A 16648-nucleotide genomic window follows, 5' to 3' on the forward strand; every position below is an offset into this window, starting at 1 on the left:
AAGGAAAGAGGGAGGGAGAGAGAGAATAAGAAGAGGTGGAAGGAGAGAAAGATGAAACAGAGACAGGATGGAACAGGTAGAGAGGGAGAAGGAGAGACAGATAGATGGAGCAGGTAGAGGGGGGAAGGAGAGACAGACAGATGGAGCAGGTAGAGAGGGAGAGAAGAAGAGACGGATGGAACAGGTAGAGAGGGAGAATGAAAGACAGACAGATGGAGCAGGGAGAGAGGGGGAGAAGGAGAGACAGATAGATGGAGCAGGTAGAGGGGGGAAGGAGAGACAGACAGATGGAGCAGGTAGAGAGGAAGAAGGAGAGACAGACAGATGGAGCAGGTAGAGAGGGAGAAGGAGAGACAGACAGATGGAGCAGGTAGAGAGGGAGAAGGAGAGACAGACAGATTGAGCAGGTAGAGAGGGAGAAGGAGAGACAGACAGATGGAGCAGGTAGAAAGGTAGAAGGAGAGACAGACAGATGGAGCAGGTAGAGAGGGAGAATGAAAGAGAGACAGATGGAGCAGGGAGAGAGGGAGAAGGAGAGACAGACAGATGGAGCAGGTAGAGGGGGAGAAGGAGAGACAGACAGATGGAGCAGGTAGAGAGGGAGAAGGAGAGACAGACAGATGGAGCAGGTAGAGGGAAGAAGGAGAGACAGACAGATGGAGCAGGTAGAGAGGAAGAAGGAGAGACAGATAGATGGAGCAGGTAGAGAGGGAGAAGGAGAGACAGATAGATGGAGCAGGTAGAGAGGGAGAAGGAGAGGCAGACAGATTGAGCAGGTAGAGGGAAGAGAAGGAGAGACAGACAGATTGAGCAGGTAGAGGGAAGAGAAGGAGAGACAGACAGATGGAGCAGGTAGAGAGGAAGAAGGAGCGACAGACAGATGGAGCAGGTAGAGGGAAGAGAGGGAGAAGGAGAGAGAGACAGATGGAGCAGGTAGAGGGAAGAGAGGGAGAAGGAGAGACAGACAGATTGAGCAGGTAGAGGGAAGAGAAGGAGAGACAGACAGATGGAGCAGGTAGAGAGGAAGAAGGAGAGACAGACAGATGGAGCAGGTAGAGAGGAAGAAGGAGAGACAGACAGATGGAGCAGGTAGAGAGGAAGAAGGAGAGACAGACAGATGGAGCAGGTAGAGGGGGAGAAGGAGAGACAGACAGATGGAGCAGGTAGAGAGGAAGAAGGAGAGACAGACAGATGGAGCAGGTAGAGAGGGAGAAGGAGAGACAGACAGATGGAGCAGGTAGAGAGGTAGAAGGAGAGACAGACAGATGGAGCAGGTAGAGAGGGAGAAGGAGCGACAGACAGATGGAGCAGGTAGAGAGGTAGAAGTAGAGAGAGACAGATGGAGCAGGGAGAGAGGAAGGAGAGACAGACAGATGGAGCAGGTAGAGAGGGAGAAGGAGAGACAGACAGATGGAGCAGGTAGAGAGGAAGAAGGAGAGGCAGACCGATGGAGCAGGTAAAGAGGAAGAAGGAGAGACAGACAGATGGAGCACAAACACTCACGTGTTGTTTGCTCTTCCTAACAGGGTTCAGAGCTGGTCCACCTACCAGGGAAGTGTTGTCCTGAGTGTCAGTCCTTGAAGACCTCCTGTGTCTACTCAGACCCTGATCAGTCCTCAGGAAAACCACAGAGACCACTAGTGGTAATGTATACCGTATCGCTTGGTTAACCAGTCATGGTTTTTGAAATCTACGCAAAGTGCCAATAGTTTCAGTGTATCATTCAAATCTCATAAAAATCGCTGTCTCTGTCTCATTTTCTCTGTCTCTGTCTCATTTTCTCTGTCTCTGTCTCATTTTCTCTGTCTCTGTCTCATTTTCTCTGTCTCTGTCTCATTTTCTCTGTCTCTGTCTCATTTTCTCTGTTTCTGTCTCTCATTTTCTCTGTTTCTGTCTCTCATTTTCTCTGTTTCTGTCTCATTTTCTCTGTCTCTGTCTCATTTTCTCTGTCTCTGTCTCATTTTCTCTGTCTCTGTCTCATTTTCTCTGTCTCTGTCTCATTTTCTCTGTCTCTGTCTCATTTTCTCTGTCTCTGTCTCATTTTCTCTGTCTCTGTCTCATTTTCTCTGTCTCTGTCTCATTTTCTCTGTCTCTGTCTCATTTTCTCTGTCTCTGTCTCATTTTCTCTGTTTCTGTCTCATTTTCTCTGTCTCTGTCTCTCCTTTTATCTGTCTCTGTCTCTCCATTTTTCTGTCTCTGTGTCTCCCTTTCTCGCTCTCTCCACTCTCCACCCCGCTCTCCCTCTCATCTATCTCTCTTTCTCTCTCTCTCTCTCTCTCTCTCTCCCCTCCCTTTCTCTCTCTTTCTCTTCACCTCTCTCCCCCTCACCACCCTTCCCCCTTCCTTCCCCTTCTCTCCTATCTCCCTCTAGAACCAGGAGAGATGGAGTGAAGGCCCCTGTAGGGAATGTGAGTGTCGTGAAGGCAGGGTGACCTGTTACCTGATGACCTGTCCCATCTGCCCCCTGGGAACTCTGGCTGTACCCCACCAGGGAACCTGCTGCCCTGAGTGTAAACAGGGTAAGAGTCTCTCTCTCTCTCTCTCTCTCTCTCTCTCTCTCTCTCTCTCACGCACGCACGCACGCACACGCACGCACACACACACACACACACACACACACACACACACACACACACACACACACACACACACACGTACAGCTTTATTTTCGTGACATTTCTGGACTTTTTGGGGAGTAAAAATGTTTGACCATTAAAAATCCTATTTTCCCAAAACCTTAACCCTACCCCTAACACTACCCAAACACCTCTAACCAGAACCTTAACCAGAACCCTGACCCCAAAACCCTTAACCCTAACCTTACCCTACCCTCAACCCTAACCTTACCCTACCCTCAACCCTAACCTTACCCTACCCTCAACCCTAACCTTACCCTACCCTTAACCCTAATCAGAACCTTAACCCCAAAACCCTTAACCCCAACCTTACCCTACCCTTAACCCTAATCAGAACCGTAACCCCAAAACCCTTAACCCTAACCTTAACCCTGACCCTAACCTTAACCCTAACCCTAACCTTACCCTACCCTTAACCCTAATCAGAACCGTAACCCCAAAACCCTTAACCCTAACCTTAACCCTGACCCTAACCTTAACCCTAACCCTAACCTAACCTTACCCTACCCTTAACCCTAACCCTAACCAGAACCTTAACCCTAACCCTAACCTTAACCCTAACCTTAACCTTAACCCTAACCAGAACCCTAACCCCAAAACCCTTAACCCTAACCTCAAAACCCTAAACCTATCCCTTAAAACCTCTTACATCTAGACGTTCCGCTAGCGGAACACCTGCTCCAATATCCAATGATGGGCGTGGCACGAAATACAAACTCCTCTAAAATCCGAAAACTTCAATTTTTCAAACATATGACTATTTTACAGCATTTTAAAGACAAGACTCTCGTTAATCTAACCACACTGTCCGATTTTAATCTAACCACACTGCACTCGATATGTCCGATTTTAAAATAGCTTTTCGGTGAAAGCACATTTTGCAATATTCTCAGTAGATAGCCCAGCCATCACGGCTAGCCATTTAGACACCGACCAAGTTTAGCCCTGACCAAACTCCGATTTACTATTACAAAGTTTGATTACCTTTGTTGTTCTTCGTCAGAATGCACTCCCAGGACTGCTACTTCAATAACAAATGTTGGTTTGGTTCAAAATAATCCATCGTTATATCCAAATAGCGGCGTTTTGTTCGTGCGTTCAAAATAAGTAAATAAGGGTCACGAGCATGGCGCAATTCGTGACAAAAGATTTCTAAATATTCCATTACCGTACTTCGAAGCATGTCAACCGCTGTTTAAAATCAATTTTTATGCCATTTTTCTCGTAAAAAAGCGATAATATTCCGACCAGGAATCTGCGTTTAGGTAAACAGAGGAAAGAAAACAAAGCATGGGGTCGACTCGGGCACGCGCCTGAGTCTCACAGTACTGTGACCAGCCACTACCCAAACGCGCTACTTTTTTTCAACCAGAGCCTGCAAAGCCACGATTCAGCTTTTTACCGCCTTCTGAGACCCTATGGCAGCCGTAGGAAGTGTCACGTAACAGCAGAGATCCTCTGTAATGGATAGAGATAATCAAGAAGGGCAAGAAATTGTCAGACAGGCCACTTCCTGCATGGAATCTTCTCAGGTTTTGGCCTGCCAAATGAGTTCTGTTATACTCACAGACACCATTCAAACAGTTTTAGAAACTTTGGAGTGTTTTCTATCCAAAGCTAATAATTCTATGCATATTCTAGTTTCTGGGCAGGAGTAATAATCAGATTAAATCGGGTACGTTTTTTATCCGGCTGTGAAAATACTGCCCCCTAGCCATAACAGGTTAAAGGGATACTTCGGGATGTTGGCAATGAGGTCCTTTATCTACATCCCCAGAGTCAGATGGACTCCTGGATTCCATTGTTATGTCTCTGTGTCCAGTATGAAGGAAGTTAGAGGTACTTTATATCTAATGCTGATGCTAACTAGCGTTATATTGTTAAGTAGTGTTCAGTGTCTGTGTGTGGAATGGAGTCTGGCTCTAGTTAAATACTGGCCCATTCTATATTGTTAAGTAGTGTTCAGTGTCTGTGTGTGGAATGGAGTCTGGCTCTAGTTAAATACTGGCCCATTCTATATTGTTAAGTAGTGTTCAGTGTCTGTGTGTGGAATGGAGTCTGGCTCTAGTTAAATACTGGCCCATTCTATATTGTTAAGTAGTGTTCAGTGTCTGTGTGTGGAATGGAGTCTGGCTCTAGTTAAATACTGGCCCATTCTATTCTCAACAAAGTAAGGAATAGGTCACAGGGAATCAGACACTGGCAGCCAATAAGGTAATCAGACAGCCACTGGCAGCCAATAAGGTAATCAGACAGCCACTGGCAGCCAATAAGACTCTCAATAGCCAAATTAGAACACACTAAGCTTCTCAATATCTCTCTCTCTACCTGTTGTGTGTGTGTGTGTGTGTGTGTGTGTGTGTGTGTGTGTGTGTGTGTGTGTGTGTGTGTGTGTGTGTGTGTGTGTGTGTGTGTGTGTGTGTGTGTGTGTGTGTGTGTGTGTGTGTGTGTAACAGTCCAGTGCCAGAGGGACTGCCTGTCTTGCTCGGGGACCCCTGACCACTGTGAGAGCTGTAAGGACTCTGACTCTCTGCTGCTGGACGGACACTGTGTGTCCACCTGTCCTCGCGGTTACTATGCCGATGGAAAAGTGTGTGCAGGTAAAGTACTGTATGACACATTTATTAGCCCAACTCACACACACACACACACACACACACACACACACACACACACACACACACACACACACACACACACACACACACACACACACACACACGCACACACTCCTTAACATGTGGGCTGCCACAAAAAAAATTAAAAAATGTTAAAGTTGTGATCATATTACAGAGTAAAACAACAACAAAAACATGTAGTATGTAAAGGCAAATAACCAGAAAGATGTGAGCCTCCACCCCCAACCTCCCATCTCCCCAACCTCCCATCTCCCCAATCTCCCATCCCATCTCCCCAACCTCCCATCTCCCCAACCTCCCATCCCATCTCCCAACCTCCCATCTCCCCAACCTCCCATCTCCCCAACCTCCCATCTCCCCAATCTCCCATCCCATCTCCCCAACCTCCCATCTCCCCAACCTCCCATCCCATCTCCCCAACCTCCCATCTCCCCAACCTCCCATCCCATCTCCCCAACCTCCCATCCCACCTACCCAACCTCCCATCTCCCCAACCTCCCATCCCATCTCCCCAACCTCCCATCTCCCCAACCTCCCATCCCATCTCCCCAACCTCCCACCTCCCCAACCTCCCATCTCCCCTAACCTCCCATCTCCCCAATCTCCCTAACCTCCCATCCCATCTCCCCAACCTCCCATCTCCCCAACCTCCCATCCCATCTCCCCAACCTCCCACCTCCCCAACCTCCCATCTCCCCTAACCTCCCATCTCCCATCTCCCCAACCTCCCATCCATCTCCCCAACCTCCCACCTCCCCAACCTCCCATCTCCCCTAACCTCCCATCTCCCCAACCTCCCATCTCCCCAACTCCCATCTCCCCAACCTCCCATCTCCCCAACCTCCCATCTCCCCTAACCTCCCATCTCCCCAACCTCCCACCCCAACTCCCCAACCTCCCATCTCCCCAACCTCCCATCCCATCTCCCCAACCTCCCATATCCCCAATCTCCCATCTCCCCTAACCTCCCATCTCCCCAACCTCCCATCTCCCCAACCTCCCATCTCCCCAATCTCCCACCTCCCCAACTCCCATCTCCCAAACCTCCCATCTAATCTCCCCAACCTCCCATCTCCCCAACCTCCCATCCCATCTCCCCAGTCTCCCATCTCCCCAACCTCCCAACTCCCCAACCTCCCATCTCCCCATCCTCCCACCTCCCCAACCTCCCATCTCCCCAACCTCCCATCTCCCCAATCTCCCATCTCCCCAACCTCCCATCCCATCTCCCCAACCTCCCATCTCCCCAACCTCCCATCCCATCTCCTCAACCTCCCATCTCCCCAACCTCCCATCCCATCTCCCCAACCTCCCATCTCCCCAACCTCCCACCTCCCCATTCTCCCATCTCCCCAACCTCCCATCCCATCTCCCCAACCTCCCATCTCCCCAACCTCCCATCTCCCCTATTCTCCCATCTCCCCAACCTCCCATCTCCCCATTCTCCCATCTCCTCAACCTCCCATCTCCCCAACCTCCCATCTCCCCAATCTCCCACCTCCCCAACCTCCCATCTCCCAAACCTCCCATCTCATCTCCCCAACCTCCCATCTCCCCAACCTCCCATCCCATCTCCCCAGTCTCCCATCTCCCCAACCTCCCATCTCCCCAACCTCCCATCTTCCCAACCTCCCTTCTCCCCAACCTCCCATCTCCCCATCCTCCCACCTCCCCAACCTCCCACCTCCCCAACCTCCTATCTCCCCATCCTCCCACCTCCCCAACCTCCCATCTCCCCTAACCTCCCATCTCCCCACTCTCCCATCTCCCCAACCTCACATCTCCCCAATCTCCCTGCTCCCCAACCTCCCATCCCATCTCCCCAACCTCCCATCCCCCCACCTCCCATCTTCCCAACCTCCCACCTCCCCAACCTCCCATCTCCCCAACCTCCCATCTCCCCAACCTCCCATCTTCCCAACCTCCCACTCCTCTCCCAAACCTCCCATCTCCTCTCCCCAACCTCCCATCTCCCCAATCTCCCATCTCCCCAACCACCCATCCCATCTCCCCAACCTCCCATCCTATTCCACCAACCTCCCATCCTTTTCCACCAACCTCCCATCCTATTCCACCAACCTCCCATCTTCCCAACCTCCCACCTCCCCAACCTCCCATCTCCCCAACCTCCCATCTCCCCAACCTCCCATCCCATTCCCCAATCCTCCCATCCTATTCCACCAACCTCCCATCCTATTCCACCAACCTCCCATCCTATTCCTATCCTCATACCACCATGGCCACCTAATCATCCCCAGCTTCCAATTGGCTCATTCATCCCCCTCCTGTCACGGTTGTCGTCGGTGAAGGAGGACCAATACGCAGCAGGTACGTGTATGCTCATCTTGATTTTTATTAACTACAAAAATGAACATACAAAATAACAAAACGAAACGAACGAACAACTACAAACAGTCTGGTAAAGCATACGGCTTACACACAGAACAATCACCCACAAAATACAAGACAAACACACCCAACTAATAAAGGACTTCCAATCAAAGGCAACACCAAACAGCTGCCTTCAATTGGAAGTCCAACCCCAATTAACTCAACATAGAACCAGACACACTAAACTAAACATAGAACTACCTAAACATAAACCAAAACCCGGAAATACTAAATCAAACACCCTTTTAACAAACACACCACCCTGAACCACATAAAACAAATACCCTCTGCCACGTCCTGACCAAACTATAATACTAATTAACCTTTATACTGGCCAGGACGTGACACCTCCTCTCCCCTGTAACTATTCCCCAGGCCGTTGCTGAAAGTGAGAATGTGTTCTCAGTCAATTTACCTGGTAAAATAAGGGTTAAATAAAAATAAGAAAATGGGAAGCATTAAACTACAGAAATTAAGCAATAGATATATATCGACAATAGATATTCTGATGGTTAAAACAGCTCTTTTGTTAGTTCATCTACTGAGGTTGGATTGATTGATTTCTCTTAAAGTTTCTGCCATTGTTTTTTTAGTTAGTTAGTTATTTAGTTAATTGTTTTAGTTATCTAAGTTAGTTATCTACTCCCAAATATTTAAAATGGGAAACAATTGTGACTACATAACTAGAGACGGAGTCCTCCATCAGGGTCTTGATAGGAAGTAGGGCTGATTTGGTTTGATTTAATCTTATAAATTGAGATTAAACTGAATGTATCTATAATCTTTAATGTGTTTGGGAATGATTGAGATACATTGTCTAGCTATAGTAAAATATTGTCTTTGTATAATGAGATGACGGGATCAGTAGATTTGAGGGAAATTGGTGTTATTTCCTTCGATTGACAAATTGCCTGGGCCAGGAGTTCCATGGATAATAAAAATAGCAAAGAACAAATCGTATCACCGTGTCTGCGGCTTCAAGTGGCTCTGAACGAAGCAGAGCAGATATTGCCTGTTATGATGGATTGGCATATAGGATCTTAATCATATGAATGAAATTGGAGCCAATTCCCATATGTTCAGACCAGAGGTATGACCATTCTAGTTGATCAAAATCTTTCTCTGCATCTAGAGATAAAGCAGCCCAATGAGCTGTTGTTTCTGACGAAGCATTTAAGATATGTAATAGTGGACGGAGGTTATCCGAAGATAAACATTTTTAACAAAAACTGCTTTGGTCCATGTGGTTTCGAGACGAGACGACGACATTTTGTAAAGCAGTTTTATATTTTTTGTTAATCAAAAATATGGGAAGAATCATGTCTAAAGTAGGGTGGGAACACAGTGGCTTCCTTACCTTTTCCTTATAAAAGCGGAATTAGTGCTGTATTCACATCTCTCCTAAATTAACCTTTGTGAATGGCTGCGTTAATCATTTCAAGCAATAGTAGAACTAATTGAGTCCAAAATTTGAGAGAGATTTGGGCTTAATTTATTCGGGCTTAATTTCGAGATATTTGGGCACCCACCGAGGCAGCTTCCTCTGTTGAGAGAAGAGGACTTCTTAATTATTTTAGAAAGGACTTAGTCTGGCATGGTTTGGATTTACAATCAGAGGAGTAAAGTTCTTTATAGAAGCGGGAGAATATTTGATTGATTCATTTGGTTTCAGATTCAATATTTGCTATGTCAGCTAATTGATCATTACTGCCCAGCTTGTTGGCCAGTAATCGACTAGGATGATTACCATGGAATGAATGGTTCAGTCCAACTCAATGGATGGCAAATTCTGATCTTTGTCTTATCCATAAATTAAGTTTTGTAATTGACTTTGGAAAGAATATCTACCTGGTCTGAAAACAGTTTTTGTTGAGAACACTCTAATGATGTTAACAATATTTCCAATTCTGATATCTTCTTTAATTGGGATTTATTCAACCCAGATGCAAATGCAGTTGCATTATTTTTTGTAAAAACTTTCGTGGCATCCCATAGAATCCGGGGGTCATCGACTGAATTTCTATTGATCATTATTATCTAATTTAGTTCAATTTCGAATTGATGACAGAATGTAGGATTTTGTAGTAATGAAACGTTGAAACGGCAACTTGTGGCTCTTTTAAGAGACTCTGAAATGTGTAAATGGCAGTAGTAGGCGTGGTGGTCAGACAAGCTCATATGTCCAATTTCGATGTTCTTAATTTTTTTTTAAATCGATTCTGGAGAATAATTTATGCCTGTTGGAGTAGAAAGTGTACCATTTGGAAAGTATTCAGACCCCTTGACTTTTTCCAAATTGTTTTACATTACAGCCTTATTATAAAATTGATTAAATAGTTGTTTTTTCTCATCAATCTACACACAATACCTCATAATGATGAAGCAAAAACAGGTTTTTAGAGTTTTTTGTAAATGTAAAAAAAAATATATATATATATAAAATTTACATAAGTTGTCACGTCCTGGCCAGTATAAGGTTAATTGTTATTGTAGTTTGGTCAGGATGTGGCAGAGGGTATTTGTTTTATGTGGTTCGGGGTGGTGTGTTAGTTAGGAGGGCGTTTGATTGATTATTTCCGGGTTTTGAGTTGTGGTCTATTTCTATGTTGAGTCTGGTTTATGTATGTCTATGTTAGGTTGATTAGGGTTTGGGACTCTCAATTGGAGGCAGGTGCTTCCTCGTTGCCTCTGATTGAGAGTCCTATATATGGGTAATTGTTTGGTGTAGGTTTTGTGGGAGATTGTTCTGTGTTTAGCCTTGTGCCTTGCCAGACTGTTTTGTTGATCGTTCGTACTTTTTTTGTTATTTTTGTACGTTCATTCGGAGTTAATAAACGTCAAGATGAGCATACACATACCTGCTGCGTTTTGGTCCTCCTTTACCAACGACAACCGTGACAGAATCTCCCACCAAAAATGGACCAAGCAGCAGAGGAAGGAGCAAGGGGAATTCGGTGAGGACCGGGAACGATACCGAGGAACGCGACTGGCGTTTAAACCGGAGAGGCAGCCCCAATAATTTTTTTGGGGGGGGCACACTGACAGATCGGCGGAGCCGAGGATGGAACCAGAGCTAGTGAGGGGAAAAGTGGAGGAAAGAGAAACAGAGACTATAAGGGAGTTGATGGGAAAATTGGAGGAGAAAAGGATGAGAGAGCTACTGTGTTGGTGTTTTAGGCACGACATTCGCCCTACAGAGCGTGTCCTAATGTTATCACCTGGAGTAGCGTTTATTAATAGTCCTGAGGTGCGTGCTAGCTGTCTGGTGAAGATAATACCAGCACCACGCACCAGGCATCCAGTTCGTCAGCCCAGTCCGACGTCGCCAGGGCTGCCCGTCAGTCAAGTGTCGCCAGAGCTGCCCGTCAGTCAAGAGTCGCCAGAGCCGCCCGTCAGTCAGGAGTCGCCAGAGCCGCCCGTCAGTCAGGAGTCGCCAGAGCCGCCCGTCAGTCAAGAGTTGCCAGAGCCGCCCGTCAGTCAGGAGTCGCCAGAGCCGCCCGTCAGTCAGGAGTCGCCAGAGCCGCCCGTCAGTCAGGAGTCGCCAGAGCCGCCCGTCAGTCAGGAGTCGCCAGAGCCGCCCGTCAGTCAGGAGTCGCCAGAGCCGCCCGTCCTTCAGGAGTCGCCAGAGCCGCCCGTCAGTCAGGAGTCGCCAGAGCCGCCCGTCAGTCAGGAGTCGCCAGAGCCGCCCGCCAGTCAGGAGCCGCCAGAGCCATATTCTAGTCAGGAGCTGCCAGAGTGGCCAGACTGCCCGGAGATGCCAGAGTGGCCAGACTGCCCGGAGATGCCAGAGTGGCCAGACTGCCCGGAGCTGCCAGAGTGGCCAGACTGCCCGGAGCTGCCAGAGTGGCCAGACTGCCCGGAGCTGCCAGAGTGGCCAGACTGCCCGGAGCTGCCAGAGTGGCCCATCGGCCCAGAGTCTGCCGATGACCAAAACCCAAGGGAGTCTAGCAGCAACCCTAAACTGAGTAAGCCTGACAGTTCAGAACTTAAAGTAATTAACGGTTTCATTAATGAGTCTGCATACAGGGTGGAGAGGAGGAGGTCTGCCCATGATCCAGAGCAGGGGGAGTCTGCCTACGGTCCAAGGCTGATCGGGTCGGTCGGCACTCTGGAGGACAATAGGCCGGAGCCTGAACCACCACCTGCATAGGTGGGTTGGGGAGGGGGGGTGTAGCACAAGTGCCGACGGTGACGGCAGCCACCCTCCCTTCCCTCCCTTTAGTAGAGGGGAATTTTGGTTTTGTTGTTTTTTTTTTTTTTTTCTTGAGGTGCTTCTGGGGTTAGCACCTTTAGGGGGGGGGGGTACTGTCACGTCCTGGCCAGTATAACGGTTAATTGTTATTGTAGTTTGGTCAGGACGTGGCAGAGGGTATTTGTTTTATGTGGTTCGGGGTGGTGTGTTAGTTAGGAGGGCGTTTGATTGATTATTTCCGGGTTTTGAGTTGTGGTCTATTTCTAGGTTGAGTCTGGTTTATGTATGTCTATGTTAGGTTGATTAGGGTTTGGGACTCTCAATTGGAGGCAGGTGCTTCCTCGTTGCCTCTGATTGAGAGTCCTATATATGGGTAATTGTTTGGTGTAGGTTTTGTGGGAGATTGTTCTGTGTTTAGCCTTGTGCCTTGCCAGACTGTTTAGTTGATCGTTAGTTCTTTTGTTATTTTGCTGTTCATTTTTGAATTTATTAAACGTCAAGATGAGCATACACATACCTGCTGCATTTTGGTCTCATCACTACGACAACTGTGACTTAAGTATTCAGACCCTTCACTCAGTGCTTTGTTGAAGCATCTTTGGCAGCCATTACAGCCTCGAGTCTTCTTGGATATGACGCTACAAACTTGGCACACCTGTATTTGAGGAGTTTCTCCCATTATTATCTACAGATCCTCTAAAGCTCTGTCAAGTTGGATGGGGAACGTTGCTGCACAGCTATTTTCAGGTCTCTCCAGAGATGTTCGATCGAGTTCAAGTCTAGGCTCTGTCTGGGCCACTCAAAGACATTCAGAAACTTGTCCCGAAGCCACTCCTGTGTTGTCCTGGCTGTGAGCTTAGGGTCGTTGTCCTTTTGAAAGGTGAACCTTTGCTGCAGTCTGAGGTCCTGAGTGCTCTGGAGCAGGTTTTCATCAAGGATCTCTCTGTACTTTGCTCCGTTCGTCTTTCTCTCGATCCTGACTAGTCTCCCAGTCCCTACTGCTGAAAAACATCCCCAAAGCATGATGCTGCCACCACCATGCTTCACCGTAGGGATGGAGCCAGGTTGCGTCCAGATGTGACGCTTGGCATTCAGGCCAAAGACTAATGAAGAAAAAGTAAAAGTAAAGCAAAAATGACAAATTTGCTTAAACAGTCAATAACATACTGTAGAAGTACGGGTAATAACATACTGTAGGAGTAATAACATACTATAGGAGTAAAAACATACTGTATCTGTAGTAGTAATAACATACTGTGGAAGTAGGGGTAATAACATACTGTATCTGTAGGAGTAATAACATAACCTAGCTGCAGGAGTAATAACATACTGTAGGAGTAATAACATACTGTAGCTGTAGGAGTAATAACATACTGTAGGAGTAATAACATACTGTAGCTGTAGGAGTAATAACATACTGTAGGACTAATAACATACTGTAGCTGTAGGAGTAATAACATACTGTAGGACTAATAACATACTGTAGCTGCAGGAGTAATAACATACTGTAGGAGTAATAGCATGCTGTAGGAGTAATAACATACTGTAGATGTAGGAGTAATAACATACTGTAGGAGTAATAACTTACTGTAGCTGTAGGAGTAATAACATACTGTAGGAGTAATAACATACTGTAGCTGCAGGAGTAATAACATACTGTAGGACTAATAACATACTGTAGCTGTAGGAGTAATAACATACTGTAGCTGTAGGAGTAATAACATACTGTAGCTGCAGGAGTAATAACATACTGTAGGACTAATAACATACTGTAGCTGTAGGAGTAATAACATACTGTAGGGGTAATAACATACTGTAGCTGTAGGACTAATAACATACTGTATCTGTAGGAGTAATAACATACTGTAGGAGTAATAACATACTGTAGCTGTAGGAGTAATAACATACTGTAGCTGTACGGAAAGGGTATGGGCAGGAAATTCTGTCTATCATCTAGAACTTCACAAACATTCGTACTGTAGCTGTAGGAGTACTAGCATACTGTAGGAGTAATAACATACTGTAGGAGTAATAACATACTGTAGCTGTAGGAGTAATAACATACTGTAGTGTAGGAGTAATAACATACTGTAGCTGTAGGAGTAATAACATACTGTAGCTGTAGGAGTAATAACATACTGTAGCTGTAGGAGTAATAACATACTGTATCTGTAGTAGTAATAACATAACCTAGCTGTAGGAGTAATAACATACTGTATCTGTAGTAGTAATAACATAACCTAGCTGCAGGAGTAATAACATACTGTATCTGTAGTAGTAATAACATACTGTAGCTGTAGGAGTAATAACATACTGTAGCTGCAGGAGTAATAACATACTGTAGGACTAATAACATACTGTAGCTGTAGGAGTAATAACATACTGTAGGAGTAATAACATACTGTAGCTGTAGGAGTAATAACATACTGTAGCTGTAGTAGTAATAACATACTGTAGGAGTAATAACATACTGTAGCTGTAGGAGTAATAACATACTGTAGGAGTAATAACATACTGTAGCTGTAGGAGTACTAGCATACTGTAGGAGTAATAACATACTGTAGGAGTAATAACATACTGTAGCTGTAGGAGTAATAACATACTGTAGTAGTAATAACATACTGTAGGAGTAATAACATACTGTAGCTGTAGGAGTAATAACATACTGTAGTAGTAATAACATACTGTAGATGTAGGAGTAATAACATACTGTAGCTGTAGGAGTAATAACATACTGTAGCTGTAGGAGTAATAACATACTGTAGCTGTAGGAGTAATAACATACTGTATCTGTAGGAGTAATAACATACTGTAGCTTAGTAATAACATACTGTAGGAGTAATAACATACTGTAGCTGTAGGAGTAATAACATACTGTAGTAGTAATAACATACTGTAGCTGCAGGAGTAATAACATACTGTAGCTGTAGGAGTAATAACATACTGTAGTAGTAATAACATACTGTAGTAGTAATAACATACTGTAGCTGTAGTAGTAATAACATACTGTGGCTGTATTTTGAGCAATATGATTTATATCACCTTAAAAATACATTTGCCCTCCGTTTTTATTAATCATTCATGTGCGCGGTGCTATATACAGAAAACGGAAAGGGTATGGGCAGGAAATTCTGTCTATCATCTAGAACTTCACAAACATTCGTCATGGCCTGTGGGCCAAGTACTTCCTGGGAGAAAAATTCAATAACCTGCACTAAAGCGAAGGTGAACAGCAATCAACAGGAAGACAAATACTAAAAGATACGGTGTAGTAGCACATATGAGATTGGCAATGTCTCCTTAGCAGTAGCATCCCCCCCCCAAAAAAAAAGTAATCTAGTTGAATGTCTTCCTTTTTTTATTGCCATCTTTTTCCCATGCGGTGATTCAATGCGCTGTAGCCCGACCAGGAAGTAGCTCCAGTCTGTGTAAAGCCTCACTATATTGTCCATTGTTCATTAATTGGCGTGGTGTCATCATTGTATTCATTTCCTGGGTCCGGTTTCCCAGAAGCATCTTAGGTTAAGTACATCGTTGGGAATAGGATCCTTTGGGAAAACCAGGTCCTGGACCACAGGCAATATGATAATAACAAAGAACAATACTCAGTATTAATATTAATATTGTTTATTGTATTTACTTGAAGGGGTGTCCTCATCATTATCTTATGCTGAGGGCAGCATTATAGCCCGAAGCTATGCCTTGTGATTGTGCATGGATGGTATACCTGAGTATTGAGCCAGACATATTGTAGTTAGCCTTGATCTATTGGCTTGTCCCCTTGTGTGTTGGGTGTTATTGGTGAGATTCTCAAAGAAGTCTTGAGCCTCCTCTTTGGCAGTGGAGAACGAGCGTGTTGTGTGTTCTGGAAGGTCAGAACGAGTTTTGCCAGGGTAGATGAGGCTGCATCTTAGTTTTAGATGACGTTGCTGGGATCTCACCTCGTTGTAGGTCTCACTCTGTTTCAGCAGTTCTCAGATCTGGGTAGATACTGATCCTCTTCTCTGCAAAGGTCAGAGCCCTCCCCGATAACGATTCAAGGAGATTGATTGCTCCCTTCTAATTTAGCTTGAGCTGTCACCAGATTATGGAGTCGTACCTACCTCTGTCCCATTGGCATGCCTTCTCCAGACTTTCCACTTTAGTTGAAAAGGTTTCCACTTTAGGAGTGAGCAATGCGAGTGATTCATTGAAGGGCAGAGGTAATCTCCTCATGAACAATCTCTCGGATATTAGCAGACAGTTCTTTCTGTTGTTTGGTGTTGAGAGGTGCCATGTTCCCACAGGTGAATTGTGAATGGACAGACTATGCTATCTGAAATAGACCTGCTCGTTTTTTCTTGTCATACAATGAACGCTCCACACCTTAATATGGTGTTTAAAATTCATAATTTTAGAAAAGAAGTCAGTAAATTCTTATTCATTTTGCAAAAGAAATCCACGATAAGGCCACGTCCTTCAGTGCATGCCACCGGAACCGGAAGCCTCTTGACCTCCTGATAACATAGGTCATCCTATCAGCATCATGTCCTGGTATTTAACATCCTGTCATCATCATGTCCTGATATTTAACATCCTGTCATCATCATGTCCTGGTATTTAACATCCTGTCATCATGTCCTGGTATTTAACATCCTGTCAACATCATGTCCTGGTATTTAACATCCTGTCAACATCATGTCCTGGTATTTAACATCCTGTCAGCATCATGTCCTGGTTAGTAGTGGTTAGTAGTGGATAGTAGTGGTTAGTAGTGGTTAGTAGTGGTTAGTAGTGGATAGTAGTGGATA

General features: G+C 45.6%; 1 protein-coding gene across 1 annotated transcript in view; it reads left to right on the top strand.

The window, feature by feature from the left end:
- The window catches only part of LOC106585923 (extracellular matrix organizing protein FRAS1), a 345785-nt gene that overhangs the window by 116677 nt on the left and 212460 nt on the right, over window positions 1-16648 (top strand). Inside the window, exons 10-12 of the mRNA XM_045706754.1 lie at window positions 1527-1643; window positions 2372-2519; window positions 5093-5236. Of these exons, the coding sequence (XP_045562710.1) occupies window positions 1527-1643; window positions 2372-2519; window positions 5093-5236 (409 nt within the window). The remainder of the gene's footprint in view (window positions 1-1526; window positions 1644-2371; window positions 2520-5092; window positions 5237-16648) is intronic.

This window comes from Salmo salar, chromosome ssa24 (assembly GCF_905237065.1).
Source record: "Salmo salar chromosome ssa24, Ssal_v3.1, whole genome shotgun sequence".
Classification (NCBI taxonomy): domain Eukaryota; kingdom Metazoa; phylum Chordata; class Actinopteri; order Salmoniformes; family Salmonidae; genus Salmo; species Salmo salar.